The sequence below is a fragment of the Eumetopias jubatus genome, unplaced genomic scaffold (genome assembly GCF_037043125.1).
Source record: "Eumetopias jubatus isolate StellerSeaLion01/CBP00866 unplaced genomic scaffold, mEumJub1_p1.0 scaffold_7, whole genome shotgun sequence".
In the NCBI taxonomy this organism is placed as follows: Eukaryota; Metazoa; Chordata; class Mammalia; order Carnivora; family Otariidae; genus Eumetopias; species Eumetopias jubatus.
The window spans coordinates 89,722,882-89,739,519 of record NW_028274813.1 but is presented as its reverse complement, the minus strand read 5'-3'; the positions used below and the strand labels follow the sequence as shown (position 1 = coordinate 89,739,519).

The following is a 16,638-nucleotide window of genomic DNA, read 5'->3' as shown; positions in this document are numbered from 1 at the left end:
TGTATTTTGTATTCTCATTTTTTAGATGGGAAAACATTATAGCACAAAAGGCAACAAAGGTAAAGCAAAATGTAGAAAGTTAGCAACAGATCTCTTAATATTAGATTTTTGTAATTGTCCCTAACATCATGTCTAACTTATCATAGACAGGCACACCTACCCCCACCCCCCCAGCCAGAGGAATTGTTCCATTCCCATATCTCAGATTTCACTTTGGCTCTCCTTATCTTAGTCATTGTTCTCCGTAGATCTCCTTCTTAAAAGATGAGAAGAGCAGTTTCAAACAGACATAGGTTTGAATCTTACTTCTACCAATTGCTAGCCTTGTGAGTCTTGGGTAAACCTCAATTTATTAGCTGTAAAATGGGGACAAAGATAGTGCTTTCTCCGTCGGGTAGTTGGGATGACAAGTGTTATATGTGAACATGAAGCATATACGGGGCACATACTAAATGCTCAAAAATGGTTAAGGGCTCCTGGCTGGGCACAGAGCATGCGACTCTTGATCCTGGCGTTGTGAGTTCAACCCCACGTTGGGGTTGGAGCCTACTTTTAAAAAAATGTTAGCTGTTGTTGCTGCTAATGTATTAAGTTCTACTAGAAAGAACTATCAATTAATCATGAACACTGAATGGGAATTAGTATATCCATCTGGAGATGTAAAATGTCCGTAAAAGAGAATAGGGGCATAAAAAAAGAAGCCTGAAGGCACCAGACTATCCTCTTTGCTACAATTTTGCACAGGATAGACTCTCACTTTTATTTTTTAAAGCTCTTCCTACATAATCATAGAGTATTCATATCAGACAGTGGTCCTCTAGACTATATAAACGCTTGATCTCCAATTTCGTCTTCTTTCTCCTCCCTTACAACACCCCGGGACGGCTGCATCAGGAAGTTCACCTCACCCTCTCACACTGCCTTCTGCTATGACGGAGACAGTCCTACATGGCCAAATGGAATCTGGACCGTCAGGCACCGGCACTCTCGGATCTCTTGCAGGCTTTTCCTTTCTGCTGAACAGATCCAGCAAAATCCTGAGCCTCCTCTACCTGGAGACCAGATGCCGCTAGACAAAACCTGGACAACTAGAAAGACTGCTCCATCTTCAAAGAGAACTGAGAGCACTGTGCACAATCTTCCTCGATCTACCACTCCACTCTTTCAAATCTGCATACCTCATAACCAATCCTTACCTCTTTTGCTCTAATGTTAGAAGATGAAGCTTTTTTTTTTTTTTCTTTCCCTGTTTCAAGCCCCTGCTTTCATCCACACCCTTCTCTTGATTCATCCTGTTCCTCCAGAATCTTACTCCACGGGTCGTCCTCTTTTTTTTTTTTTTTTTTCCACCTCCACCTTCAATCTCCTGTATTCTCTTGGGCCCATTTCCTCAGTCTGAAAACATCCGCCTCTCTTCCATTCTAAAGTTGATGGGTCTTCCTATGGTAAATCTCCTCAATCTCATTTCTCCCCATTGCATCCAGACTTCTCAAAGTGGTGGGTCACACCCATATTCTCTGCTTCATCATCTCATATTTTGTGTTCAGTCCACTGCAATCTGGATCCTGTCGGCACCACTCTACAGATACTCATCTCACTAAGATTATCTGTGCCTTGTCAGTTGCATTTCATTCACAATCTTACTGGTATTTCCTGCTGTATTTGACAATAGTGATGATTCTTATTTTGAGCACCATGCTCCCTCGGCTTCCATGACACCACAGACTCCTGGTTCCTTTACCTTTCTGAACACTCCTTCCTGTTCCTTCTTTGGGGCTCTTACCCTGTGTCTTAGGGCTCTTGACTCGATGCACTCTTTGGATTATTTTTTCCAGTGTCGTTGTTTCAGTTTTTACCTGCTCTATGATGTCTTCTGTATCAGTCCACTCGGCTTGCCATAACACATACCAAAGACTGGGTGCTTAAACAACAGACATTGATTCTCTCGCAGTTCTGGAGGCTAGACGTCCAAGATCAAGGTGTTGGCAGGGTGGTTTCATTCTGAACCCTCCTTTCTTGGATTGTAGTTGGTTGTCTTCTCCCTTTCCTCTGTGCTTGTCTGTGTCTTAATCTCTGTTCATAACGACACCAGCCATATTGCATTAAGTCCCACCCTAGTGATCTTATTTTATCTGACTTACCTCTTAAAAGACCTTGTCTCCAAATACAGTCACATTCTGAGGTTAGGACTTCACCATAGAATTCATAGAAAAGAGCTGGGCCCATAACATCTCCCAAATCTGCCTCTCCAGCTCACACTTTTTTAAGACCAGGACTGTCTAACTGCCCAGTGGATATTTCTGGTAGAATTTCCCATAAGAGATTATTTAAACCCATTCTTCCTCTGTGTCCCCATTTCCACAGGCAGCACCACCGTTCGTGTAGTCAGCCAAGGGGTCTTTTTCATTCCCCCCTTTCCCATCTCCCACACATCCAACCAACCCCCAGATGTTGCTCTCTGGGCCTCCAAACACTCCTGTCCTTTCCTCTCCGCCCTTGGCTCTGGTTCAGGCCGTCGCCTTCTCTGCCTTTGATTATCATAAAAATCCTTTTGATTTTTGGTTTGTCTCCCTGTGTCCATTCTAGTCCCCTTTGAGGCCATGTCCCCTCACTTAAAACTCTCCAGTGGTTCCTCATTGTCCGCAGAATATGCCCACACTTTTTAATGCGGCAAATGAGGCTTTTAAAATTAGGATCTTATATCAGCAGCCTCAAATTTCACTATTGTCTGTTCATACTTTCTACTTCAGGAACATGAATCTGCTTTGGGTAGCCCATATACCCCCATTCTTCCATAATCTCATGTATTCACACCTTTGCTGATGCTCTCCTCTTTGCCAGGAATGTTGTTCCCCGAACTCTCTCATTTCTCTCTCACCCAACAGTGCCTAGTAAACTCTAATCATCTCTAGGGTAATTTCCTCCAGAAAGACTTCTTGGAGTAAGATGCCCTTCTCTCTTTCCCGTAATACTCTATTGATATGCTTATTAGCACATGAATGATATACCCATTCCCATTTCTAGGCTGTGAGTCTCTTGAGGCTACAGACTCTTATTAGCCTTGGTCTACCCAGCACTGTCATTTACACCATACCTGGTGCACAAGAGACACCTAAAAAAATAGCCCTATGTTTTAGTGTCAGTCATCAGTGGACTCTATTTTGAAGTTCATCTAAAGAAATAAGTCATGAATGAGCACCCTGTCCTAACAGTTCAATGACTCTTTAGATGTGTCCTTTATTTCATACAGAAGAGGGTATGCTTAAACTCTTAAGATTAAACAAGTGTACTAAATCCTCTATAGGGAAAAGCAGAATCACTAATCCGAATTAGTGTTTCTGCCTTGGACTTAGATTAGTGATTCACAGCATGATACATTCAGGCTCATTTCCATGTTAGTTGCAAACCAGATCATAGACTCTTAAAAAACAAAATACGTGGTTTTTCGAGGAACGAATTAATCTTTATTTTCTTGAACATCTTGCAGAAATTAATTTGGCAGTTATTTTACCAAAGGTGTTTATTTTCAATGATGCTGGCTTTGTGGCTTGGTGATAAGAAGAATAATTTATGACTGCCCTGGGTTATTCTATATTTCTGTTTAGCAGGATAAAGGCCTTTCGTGTTAGCAACAGGGAAAGCACTGGGAAAGTGGACACACTTCAGGTCAGCACAAGAATAAGTAAACTCCATCATCGGGGGTTTTGTCTGTGTTGTACACTGCTCTATCCCCAGTACCTAGAAAAAGGCCAGGGCACGGAGTAGGTGCTCAATAAATATTTGTTGGTTGAATAGAGAAAGTACATACCTTGCACTTGAAGAACCTGAGAGATGTCAAACCCTTGGCTGATTCTGACTATGACCACACCAATCTCAAAGTCAAACGCATCACTGAAAGTGGAAGCAAAGTAGTTAGTGATTTAAAAGACTCCTTTAATCCTGAGGATTTGTACTGATAATAAGGGATCCTAAGATTCTCAATGCTAAGATTTTAATGTAACTAAACTATGAAAATTCACTTTAGAATATAGCCAAGAGCTGATGCTGCCTCTGTTAAGTTTGTTTTTCTCCTTTTCTTCCTTTTAAAAATGTATTCTGGATAAAGGTAACTAATTCATTTACTCTGGAACCAATTTTTTTCCAAATAATACTGTCACCTAGAATTTTGATTAAGAGCTTGTCACATACTTTTAAAATAATTGTTTCCTTTCTAATGTAAGCGCATATTTAGAACAGAGAGTTTCCAGGCTACAAAGACCCTTTGTAATTATGAGCCAAATCCCTACTTACTGAGAAAGAATCCTACAGCATTTCTGACATCAAGTTCCTGGTTAAAAATATCTCTGGTTCCTCCAAAGAATGTTCACCATTGACTCTGGGCAGACCATTTGAAGCAATGCTTTTTCATGACAATCCTGTGCCATTAAAGTTGGCTGTTGCCTTCTCTACACTCAACCCAACAGAATTAGATTCTCTAGAAGGAAAAGAAAGGCTCTCTTTCTTTTATGTCTGTTCTTGTAGAATATTTTTTTCTCTGCTCCTAAATATGGGGCACACCAATTAGTACTTTGAATTTATTTAAAATTTTCTCCTCGGAGGTTCCTTTGTTCAGTCTCGAATGGATCTAAAGCCCAGCACCCTTCCCACTGAACGTCACCCTCTACCAGAAATAATGCAGTTTGTGATTGTCTTAACCATAGGCAAACAAGTTTCTAATAGCCAAAGTGAACCTGAATTTTCAAATAATGATATAAACAAATTCAGTGTAATGTGAACACCCATTCAAAATTCAAACCATAAGTGATTATCACCAAGCAACACAGACCCATTCTAGCAAAATTTGCCAGAAAATACATTCTCGAGAAATCTTGTTTCTAATTGTCCTTGATTATAAAAAAAAAGACAACGTGTCCCACAAAAAATATCTGGATCTTGTGTTAGGCAGAATAATTTCAACCCCCCCCGCCAAGGACCTCCACATTCTTATTCCTGGAACCTGGCAATATGTCACCTTACATGGTAAAAGGAACTTTGCAGATACGATTAAGTTAGGGGCCTTGAGATGAGGAGATTAATCTAGGTTATCTGTCAGGGCCCAGTGTCATCACCAGGCTCCTTAAAGAGCATTTGGGAAGCAGGAGAGGCGGTCAGAGTATGAGACCTAATGAGAAGGATTTGACCCTTCAGGAGCTTTGAAGATGGAGGAAGAGGGCCCTGAGCAATGGGCTGCCTCTAGAACTTAGAAAAGGCAAGGCTAGGGATTCTCTCCTAGAGCTTCCAAAAGAGGATACAGCCTAGCCCACACCTCGATTTTAGCCCAATGAACTAGTGTCAGAGTTTTAGCCCACACGTCGGTAGGCTATGAAATTTGTAGAGTTTTAAACCACTAAGTTTGAGGTAATTTTTTTTTACAGCAGCCAATGAAAATTAATACATATTCTAATTAAAGTTAAACCATACGTAAGCATATTCTAAACATTTAAAAACTTTTATTCAAAGAAAAATGATAAAATACTATACTATTGTAATAATATCCTTCTGTTAACAATAATACCATGCTTTAGGTCATAAAAAAGGACCAGAAAGAGAAAATATAATACAATATGGATATACGATTGTCTTCCTTCTATATTGACCTCACTGCTATGGTAGTAAAGTTATCACAAGCTGAGCTGAGCTTTATACTAGTACAAATATGAGCCACCTTAACATTGAACTTTACTACAAAAAAGACCAATTATCAATTTGGTATAAAAGCCAGAAGTCTCCTTGGCCTAATATTACTGAGTTTGACTATTTTGGTCCCTTTGAATTCCTAGAATGTTTGGGATGGTGGGGAGGCTGGAAGATGACCCCAGATAATTTTGTATCAACTAATGGATTCTTAATGACTGAAGGTTTATATATGTCTTCCTGTTCATGCTCCAACCCTTTTCTTCAGAAGATGAAGATGAAATTTCTTTCCTCTCCACCCCTTTATTCCCTGCCTCCCCCCATCACCCCCCCCCCGGTAAAGATGAGATTTTACTGAAGAATCTGGATTACAGAGAGCAGATCTGATCTGTTTCCAAGAATGGTCAGCAAAGGACTGTGATTCTAAATATATCAAAATGCTGGTTGCTGAGCTTGGTAAAATTCAGACCCTGATCACCTGCTTTGGCCATAACCTACTGAACTCAGGGCACCAGCAGGGGCCACATGGCAGTGGGTGGTATCCAGGCTTCATACCTTTGGGAAACACAATTTGGGAGAACTAGGAAGATTATCGAGTGAATTTCTGTTTGGTCAGTAATGCATATAAATTTCAGAAGATGAAAATGATCTTCTTATACTTCTTTTCAATAAACTAATACTAGAATGCTTTTGTAATATTCCCCAAGTCTCCCCCAGATAATGATAAATATGATGCTCGCTCTAGCAGGGACCAGCAACCCAGCCTGGTATAAGAAGCACTGTGTATGTATGTGCTTGTTTTGAAGGGGTGAGGCTTTCTTTCCTGTGTATTACAGATTTTTAAAGTGCAGCCAGCCTTCACAGGGCACAGTCTCTGCCCTGAGGTATGGAATCAGAGCAAAGCCAGACTCCGGACAGGAACTCTTCCATTTTCAGAGCTATTGACAAAAGATGGCTGTTAGCATAGCTAACATTGCCCCCCGGTAAGACAAATCTGGTTCAATATTTTTAAACCTGGAAGAAAGGCTCAGTTTTGGAGAATGGTCACTGAAGACACTCTGAGAATTTCCATATGGGAAGAATTTGTTTTATCTTATTTAGAAGAAGGAAACGAGCCAGATAATACTTTGGCTTTACGTGTACTTCTGAAGGCAGGAGAGCATTGTGGTCATGAGTCTAAACTTGCAATTTGATGGGCCTGGGCTGCAATTCCGGCTCCGTCACAACACTGTCATTTTCGGCAGTTTACTTAATTTTTAACGTCTGTCTCTCTACTTATAAAACGGGAACAGTAGTAGTACTACAAAGGCTTTTTGGGAGAATTAAGCGGGATAATTCATGTCGAGGACACAAGCCTGTGAACCGCTAGTCTTTTCGGGACTATCATTGTCGCCCTTGTCCCAAGACTTCCCCAATATTTAGATATGAGATGTCACGTGCCATTTAAAACTCACTTTTTGTTCTTAAACCAACACAAAGGCACTGATACATGACAGCCTCCTGGCAGCAAAGGGGGAGCCAAGGCTCTGGGGTAATAAATTCCTGATCCAAGGCTCAGAAGACAGTGACTGAACTGGGCACACCAGCCAACCCAAGTTCCCCGGTGTTCTGAAAGATCATTTCCTTCCTCACCTAGCTGTCCTTTGCTCTTCATCTTGTGAATAGGTTTCAAGATTGTAACCCTTACTATTTACCTCTTTCTTTGGCATCGAGTTCCCTCCACCCTGCCTCCTCAGACACTACGATCCCACGCAGTTCTACTAGCGGCAGTGGTTTTTCACTTTGGTAGAGAATTCAGGGTACCAGGGGAATGTCCTCTTATCAGGCAATTTAATCTGGTACAACAACCTGTTCTGTACTGCCCTGGTTAGTGCTTTGTAAACAAGAACACGTCTCAAAAGCCATCACTTACTGTATGATTCCCACATAGTTCTCAATCTCTGTCAAGGGAGCTTTCCTCCAGTTTTTTTTATATCCAATCACCAGAGTGTTTGGTTTCATTCTTCCTAAGCCCGAGGCCTAAACAGAGGAGATAAACACATGGGCAATCCTTTCCATACCAGGAAGCTACCACTGCAAATGAAAAATAATGTCCACAAGAGCACTGGAGTAATGTCCTGAAGATTTCTGAAGATGAGATTACATTTAATGCATGTCCTTCATGCCCGTACCCAAGCATAAAATAGAAAGATTAGTTCTAAATCATCTCAGCCATAAATGGATTTTAGATGACAGAAATGTAGCTTTTCTAAATTAGCAGTCATTTGCATTTCTTCTGACACACTCATTAAAATGGTTCAATAATTTAAAATCAAGTGAGGGTCGGCTTAACCGTTGGCGTGCACGTTGTAACTTAGTGGTTCAAAGCTCATTTCCACCTGTTTTATCCATAATGTCACTAGCAATAAAATCCATGTTTGGAAAATGCTTAGATGCAAGGATCACTGAAAGTTCGCCTTGTATTATTTCGTGAAGAGTAAGTGAGCTATGTCTCCAGGACCTCATCCTCTTGCAGGACAGTATCGTGAATAGTCATCTTGCACTTCAGGTTTCACTCCCCCCCATTAGATGGCGGGATATGGCTTCCAGTTAATTAAACTTCACTCAGCAATATCATCGAGCACCTATTAATTGCAAAGTGTTATGGTAGGTGCTGTGGAAGAGCAGTGAGGCATATTCTTTGGCCCTAAAGAGCTTAGGATAACGTGACGGAGGCAAGATATACAGAGATAATTATAATTCAAGTGCACATGCAGTAGGAACTCATACGGAAGCATAAAGGAAGAAACCTTGAGTTCCAGCTGTGGGTTCATGGCTGGCTTCAAGGGAGAGGTGACATCTGTTCCAGATCTTACAGGTTGGTGAGAGGTTGACAAGCACATAGAAAGGAGAGCAGTGGGAGGGAGTGAAAGGACAGTCTGGGTCACAGGAAGAGCGGAAACCAGTGACCAGAGTGGGACATGTTGAAGGGGGCAGTAGCAAGCAGGAGGAGATGGGTATCGATGGGAGGGTTCCTGCCCCCACATTTGTTGTGTTTCTCCTAGAATTGTACAGGTAGCAGGAAAACTCCTTGAGCTCTCATTTGGTGCTCGGCAGGATGGAGCTCAACTTTTCTGTGACTGTAGTTTGGGGATGTGGCCATTCGTACCATTAATTCTTAGATGCAAAGGAGGCTTTATCCAAAATGGTGTAACGACCCCAGTGTTTCCCTTCAATACTGCCCCGTCCTGCCCTTTTGTCCTGGTCCCTCTGTACTCCACGTTTCTTTGAGCAAATTCAAGTGGACAAGCCTGCTGCATTGTTAAATTATTTTTACATTTTCTTCCAGATTCATGCAACCATTGTTTTCCAGACCCGTCTTTTCTCTCCCTGCTTATTCCATGTCAGTCCACCCATTCCCCACTGAAAATTTTATTTACCAATCTGTTGTGATAATTTTACCTGAAATGTGTAACTTTCTCAACATATTTCACAGAAGAGCTACTGAAAAGTAACTTGCTACAAAAAAAAAAATCAGCCTCTTAAAATGACATCTATTGACATGGCTTGGCAAATTCATAACAGATGAAAAGAGGCTCACTGGGGGTAATAGGTCTTTCAGAAATGGTTTCTCTGTGTGTGCAGATACTTTGCAAGAGTTCTTTAGGAATATTAAAGACAGGAATGCACCAAGTACTCTTAATCTCCAAAATATTACAGTTTAATCAATTTTTTCTTTCCAGCCTGCATAAGCATCAGAGTTACTGGATGCCGTCCTGAATTTTGACACTCCTGGAAATGGTAACTCTGAAAGTGAATACATAACTTGGTTATATGTAGAATCAGGGCTTTCCAACCACATTACAGCCAAAATGATTAGAAAGCCAAGCCCTACAGTTTCTGAGGGTCTCCTTGGATTGTTTTAAGGATACTTCACCATTCTAAGTTATGATCAGAAAGATTCTATGTACTTATTATGGAAGGGGAGGAAAAAGGAAAGAATAAGGAAGAAAAGAACTGTAGGTTTTAGCGTGGAGCCACAGAGATTATTACATTTTATTCAACATTCTGGAAATAATTTAGGGGGATACGGAAATCTTACGCCCCGATCCCCATGCCTTTATTTAGTCGACTCTAGCAGCTTGCCCTCACGCCATTTGCAGAAGGAAAAAGGAGCAGAATGCCTGACTTGAGCATTGATATATGCAGTATGAGATGCAAAAATAGTTTGAAGTTTTAATAGGATCCTGAATGTCGTCAACCATCAGAACAGATTTGCATTTCAATAAGTGTGGGGACAGAATGTATGCTGGTGGCCAAAGGCAACCTCATTTTCCATTTCCAGCCTATCATCTGTAGTTCATTGTAATAGACCCTCTCTGCTTTTGTTTTAGCTTTGCCTCTCCTCAGGAATTCGAAATGAGTTCCTTAACCATCCGCATTGGTCTCTGAGGCTGTGGCTGCCTAACTGGAGCCGTTCACTAGGGGAGCTTCATCAACAGGGGGGTGCTAATTGTCTTTTGCCTCCATACTTACCCTTTCGGCGCCGGCCTTACCTGAAGGAGACTTCGGACACCATCTCTGAAACAATCTGCCGCCACTGCAGCATAAAAAGCCTTGATTTTGTTCTTTATAAGCCAGGCCTGCTTTTTTGCCATGCCACTGTTCATCTCTTTAACACACAGCTTGCGAGGTCCCTGGATGACACGATGAAATATTGGTTAGAAGCCCTGCTTTTACCCATCGCACTGCTCTTGTTTTCTAAAGGACAAAAATAGCCAACAATGCCCCCAACGAGTTAAGAAATGAGAAAGGGGAAAACACCTCACTAGACAGGGTTCACGCAGATGCAACCTCTCGGAGTGAGCCTATGTTGCTCCCGTCATTCCCTTGCGGCCCAGAATGTCCAGGTGCATTAACACCTGCTCCATTAACTGCCTCATGCCAAAGGAAGAAAGAGCCAAGGGCATCATGGCACAGGAAAAAAATACTGAAAATGTGACTGAAGAAATTCAGGATGAATACACAACCAGCCTTTGACTCAACAGCAAGAGGCATGTTTAGGAATACTACAGAAATCTCAGCTAGAGCCCAATTTGAAGAAATGGACCGAGCTCTTGGGAGCCAGAACATGGTGGGTTGTAAGTCCTGCCATGAACTACCACATCTTGACAATTCTATTAGGCCCATTCATTGCTTTTTGTGTGTGGTGTGTGGTAAAAACACCCTTGCATCACTTTTCCCTGTGTAATGTTGACTTACTCCCGTCCAAATAAATTAAGATTTCCCTCTCACTCGAACATAGGCAGTAACCTCTTTGACATCGCCCACAGCAACTTCTTTCAAGATACATCTCCAAAAGCTAGTGAAACAAAAGCAAAAATGAACTTTTGGCACTTCATCAAGATAAAAAGCTTCTGCACAGCAAAGGAAACAGTCAACAAAACAAAGAGGCAACCCACAGAATGGGAGAAGATATTTGCAAATGACACTACAGATAAAGGGCTGGTATCCAAGATCTATAAAGAACTTCTCAAACTCAACACCCAAAAAACAAATAATCAAGTCAAAAAGTGGGCAGAAGATATGAAAAGACACTTCTCTGAAGAAGACATACAAATGGCTAACAGACACATGAAAAAAAGTTCATCATCATTAGCCATCAGGGAAATTCAAATCAAAACCACATTGAAATACCACCTTACACCAGATAGAATGGCGAAAACAGACAGGGAAAGAAACAACAAATGTTGGAGAGCTTGTGGAGAAAGGGGAACCCTCTTACACTGTTGGTGGGAATGCAAGTTGGTATAGCCACTTTGGAAAACAGTGTGGAGGTGCCTCAAAAATTTAAAAATAGAGCTACCCTATGACCCAGCAATTGCACTCCTGGCTATTTACCCCAAAGACACAGATGTAGTGAAAAGCAGAGCCATATGTACCCCAATGTTCGTAGCAGCAATGTCTGCAATAGCCAAACTGTGGAAAGAGCCGAGATGCCCTTCAACAGACGAATGGATAAAGAAGATGTGGCCCATATATACAATGGAATATGACTCAGCCATCAGAAAGGATGAACACCCAACTTTTACATCAACGTGGATGGGACTGGAGGAGATGATGCTCAGTGAAATAAGCCAAGCAGAGAAAGTCCGTTATCATATGGTTTCACTTATTTGTGGTACATAAGGAATAGCATGGAGGACATTAGGAGAAGGAAGGGAACAATGAAGGGGGGACATCGGAGGGAGAGATGAACCATGAGAAACTGTGGACTCTGAGAAACAAACAGGGTTTTAGAGGGGAGGGGAGAGGGGGTATGGGCTAACCCGGTGATGGGTATTAAGGAGGGCACATACTGCATGGAGCACTGCGTGTTATACGAAAACAATGGATCGTGGATCACCACATCAAAAATTAATGATGTATTGTATGGTGACTAACATAACATAATAAAATAAAAAAAAAAAAGATTTCCCTCTCACTCAATGAATTTGGTGGGAACAGAGGTTCACACACCTACGGCATAGGAAGAACAGGAGAGCTTAAGAGAGAAGGAGGCAGGTGTTACGGTGGTAGATGAAATGGCTTATAATTTTAAGACTTGAGTTCTGGAAACTCATTTTAACTAAACTTTTGATTCTTTTCCTTCTTCCCTAAAGGTCCAAGCTAGCTCTTTTCTTTGCAAGTTTCAAATCAAACCCAAAAAGTGTTTCTCATGTGTAATATGGCTGATAAGCTACAAATCTACTATTTTCCTAGGAAAATTCTTTCAACTCATGGAGAGATTAGGTATGTTGTTGAATTGTCTTAGATTTGTCACCTGGGATCTTGATGAAATGCAGTTTGTAGGTCTGGAGTGAGGCTTAAGATTCTGCATTTCTAACAAACCCCCAGGTGGCATGGATGCTGCTGGTCCTCAGGCCATGCTTACAGTCACAGTCTTAGAGGGTCTTAGATGGGAGAGAAAGGACTTGAGATGTATGAGAAAGATGCCAGGCTTTGTGGGCTGCAGACCTGGTTTCAAATCTAAGCTTGGCCATTTCGGAAGTGACTGATTATTTCTGAGCTTGGATAGATTTTTCTGAAAACAGGGATAAATTCTCTATCCTGCAAGGTTTTATAAATAATATTTTATCCAGAGAAGTTCAATGGTAACCCTGAGACAGAAGAATAACCAACAGCTAGAAAAGGTATTGGGCCATCAGTATATTGAGTTGTACCACAATGACTATGAATCCCTGGGGAAAGTGGCATTTATTTAAATAAATACAGTCTAATGTATGTCTATTATTGCTACAAAAATCCAGATTAAGCATTAATTGTGACTGAAAGATTTACTTTAATGCCTAAATTTGCCATATTGAGAAGTCATAAAAATATTTCAGGCAGAATCTCTCTTTGCTAAAAGCGATTATATTTTTGTAGCGCACTTATTAATGTGAGGCAAGGCTGCAATACAAATGTAGTGGGGAAAAACAAACTAACAAAGAGGGAAGACATACTGGAATATAATTATTCAACATTCAAATAATATCATAGTCACCAAAACGGATTTTATCACTCAACTGAAATATTATAGAGATTAGCTCAGTAAGGATCCAAAATATGAATGCATAAATTAATTCACGATTTAAACAAAGAAGCTCTAAAAATCTTGTATATATTGTAACTTTGACATTGATTGAGAAAAGGGTAAAGAAACTCTAATTATTTAGTCTGGAGAAGTAGTTGATGTGATGCTACTTCAAATAAATGAAATGTTATGAAAAGAATTTGCAAAAGAGTTCCAATATCATTACGATCACATAGAGAAATTTGGGCCAAAAGCGATGTTTTTCATCGCTTTCCATTGCTTTCCAGTTTTCATTTTTCAAGACACAGAGTCTTACTGCTTTGTCTTTGCTTTCATTGTCACTCTGGTTGGAACGGTGGGAAAGAGAATTTTTCCTTTCTGATTTGGTCTGTATTTCATCTCACCCTGTGTCTAGTGCCCATACATAGGTCACTTCATTTTTCCTGTGCTGGGCCATGTCACTATCTTATGCACATCGTGACAGAGACTCGATGGCTAAAGAAAAGTAGATGCATCTATAAAAATGTATCACCTTGGTGGTTGTGAACATTGAGATTGAGAAGAGGTTGAAGATAAAAGAAAAAAATGAGAATTTTAGTTTCCCCTGGTTTGTCTGTGCTTGAACAGTACAGGAGTTGGTTGCGTTCCCTGAGTTTTCTGAAGAGCATCTTTGAATTCAAATAGAGCTTTAGGTTTTATTAAGATATTTTATAAATATAGATATTTTATAATATTTTATAAATTTTAAGAAAAAAGAGAAAGGGACACAGTAAGGGTGAAATTTTGTTAAAAGGGGATCTACATGAGGAAGCTGGTCAAAAACTATCTGTCATCTCCTTTACCGTGAGAGGGAAGAACAGGACAATCAAGGTTTAAAGGGTGTGAAAGAGTAGGAAACATTAGTCAAAATAGATCTACATCTTGGTACACGTAGGTGAAATGAGTAGCAGAACAGCAATAAACCTCAGATAAAATTGCCTTTGGAGAGGGAGAGAGCCATGAGCAAAGTGGTTATAACAGGGACTTGAGCGATGTTGGTGTATTCCATTTTAAAAGTGAGTAGGGACATCTGTGTCAAAAATGTTAACAGTCATTAATTACAGTAAGTAGAATATGGGTGTCATTTAATTTTATATAGTTTAATCATACGAAATTGCCAGTGTTCCACAGTTTTGACCCACAAAAATGTAAATTTCATGATTCGACCTAATATTCTTCTTAATGTTTCAAAATAAAAAAATAGAAGCAATCTAAAAAAAAAAACTTTATTTTTCAGCCACCAGGAAAACAAAATGTACTTAATAAAAGATGCCACTGCACACTTGAAAGCCTTTTGCAATTTTAAGACAAACAACATTTAGAAAAGAGGTAAGTGTTGCATTTGGGGGACAATAAAGGCTTTATCTGATTTGCATTCTAAATCCCAGATCAATTGGATCAAGTTTCCATCTTTAAGGTATATTTATCTTTGATTTGTTTTAATGAAAAATACCCTGCCTTTAAACTAAAACTGAGAAGTATAGGGGTGCCTGGGTAGCTCAGTTGTTAAGCGTTAAACGTCTGCCTTCCGCTCGGGTCATGATCCCGGGGTCCTGGGATCGAGCCCCGCATTGGGCTCCCTGCTCGGCGGGAAGCCTGCTTCTCCCTCTCCCCCTCCCCCTGCTTGTGTTCCCTCTCTCGCCGTGTCTCTCTCTGTCAAACAAATAAAAACAAAAACAAAACAAAACAAAAAACAAAAACCTGAGAAGTATAGGAGTGAGGTTCTGTTGATGCCCGCAGGACGCCTTCCCACATGGGGAAGAGAAATGTGACCTCGCACCTTACAATTTTTAGAACCAAACATAGTGTACCCAGAGAAAAAAGGCATCATGAGCCCAAACTAAGTTATTGCAATGATGGGTTTTATTGTCTTTCTAACTCCTATAAATAAGCGAGGAAACTGACTGACAAAGAAACACTGTGTTTTTAGGTCATGGTACACAGGGTAGAATCGGTGGAGTTTGCAAGCCCTGACTTAATACTTGCCTGTTGCTGAATCCCCACACTAAACTATGCTTGACAATATGAGATGACACTAGAAATGTGGAGTTCTACTCCCTCTGATCTTTCTGCAATGATAGGAATGAAGCACAGTAGAAGAAGAAAATTACTTTTGTTCAATATAAAGCCTCTTGGGATATAAGTATGTTGATGATTTTCATGTGGTAATTCAAAGGAGAAGAGTAGACAATATTGTAAGTTACCTACTGGATTCCTTAAAAAAAGATGCCCGTATCTGAATGATGAAGGATACTTCTGAAATATCCAAGCTGGGTAGAAAAGAAGCAAGAAGGAGGAAGAGGTGCTGATGGGCGAGTTTAAGAGTTAGTTGGAGAGCTGGAAGGACACAGTGGGGGCTTGGGGTCCAGCAAAAAGAATAACTCTTTCCATTTCAATTTCCGCAGCTCTGAGGGCCATGATGTCTAATCTTTTAAAAATGCCTTTTAAAAATGCCTTTGCTAAAAAAAGAAGATAGTAGGAAGGGAAAAATGAAAGGGGGGAAATCGGAGGGGGAGACGAACCATGAGAGACAATGGACTCTGAGAAACAAACTGAGGGTTCTAGAGGGGAGGGGCGTGGGGGGATGGGTTAGCCTGGTGATGGGTATTAAAGAGGGCACGTTCTGCGTGGAGCACTGGGTGTTATACACAAACAATGAATCATGGAACACTACATCAAAAACTATGATGTAATGAATGGTTACTAACATAACATAATAAAATAAAATTAAAAAGCCTTTGCTGTAGAAAATGGCAGCTGTAGCCACATGCTTTCCATCTACCCACTAGCAATGAAATTCTAGTGAGCTCTGGGTCTTGCTCCTTCCTTGTAGTGTAAACACATTTCAAGTTAGCACTGAAAGGCCACGAGAGGGACGGAGCACAGAGCCTGCCGTCCTATGATTAGTCAGAGGGAATATGTAGCTCACTGTTCTATCGTGATCATGTTGGATACTTAAAAAAGTGCAAAATCCGTGCCGGGATCTGGTTTCCCTAAGAAATCATGTTTCTGGTTTTTGTTGAAAGGGATATATTTTTGGAGTGAAAATGGCCAACTATGGTATACCAAAAATAATGGTGATGAAAATAGCAGTTCCAACAGTAACAAGTACAATTAGTTGAGCATTTACTATTTGACAGGTGCTGCGCCGAGCCCTGGAAAACTCACCTGATAGAATTCTCACAACAGCTCTACAACATAGCTGCTATTATTATCAGGATTCCCATTTTATAAAGAAAGAGAGAAAATTGAGGCCCAGAAAGATTAAATTTTGCACCTAAGGGACTCTAACAGGCGGCAAACAGTGATTCAGCCAATAGGTGGCAAATAGTGATTCAGAATTGACCTTGTGTTTCAGAAGCCAACTACCC

The 16,638-nt window shown here is 40.6% G+C and overlaps 1 protein-coding gene across 4 annotated transcripts in view; it reads right to left on the bottom strand.

Moving 5' to 3' along the window:
• Positions 1-16,638, bottom strand: part of SLC12A1 (solute carrier family 12 member 1) — a 91,941-nt gene that overhangs the window by 31,191 nt on the left and 44,112 nt on the right. For all 4 annotated transcript variants that reach the window (XM_088025121.1, XM_088025118.1, XM_088025119.1 and 1 more), the window contains 3 exons: positions 10,209-10,349; positions 7,586-7,692; positions 3,809-3,891 (listed from right to left, as the gene is read on the bottom strand). In XM_088025121.1, the coding sequence (XP_087881247.1) occupies positions 3,809-3,891; positions 7,586-7,692; positions 10,209-10,349 (331 nt within the window). The remainder of the gene's footprint in view (positions 1-3,808; positions 3,892-7,585; positions 7,693-10,208; positions 10,350-16,638) is intronic.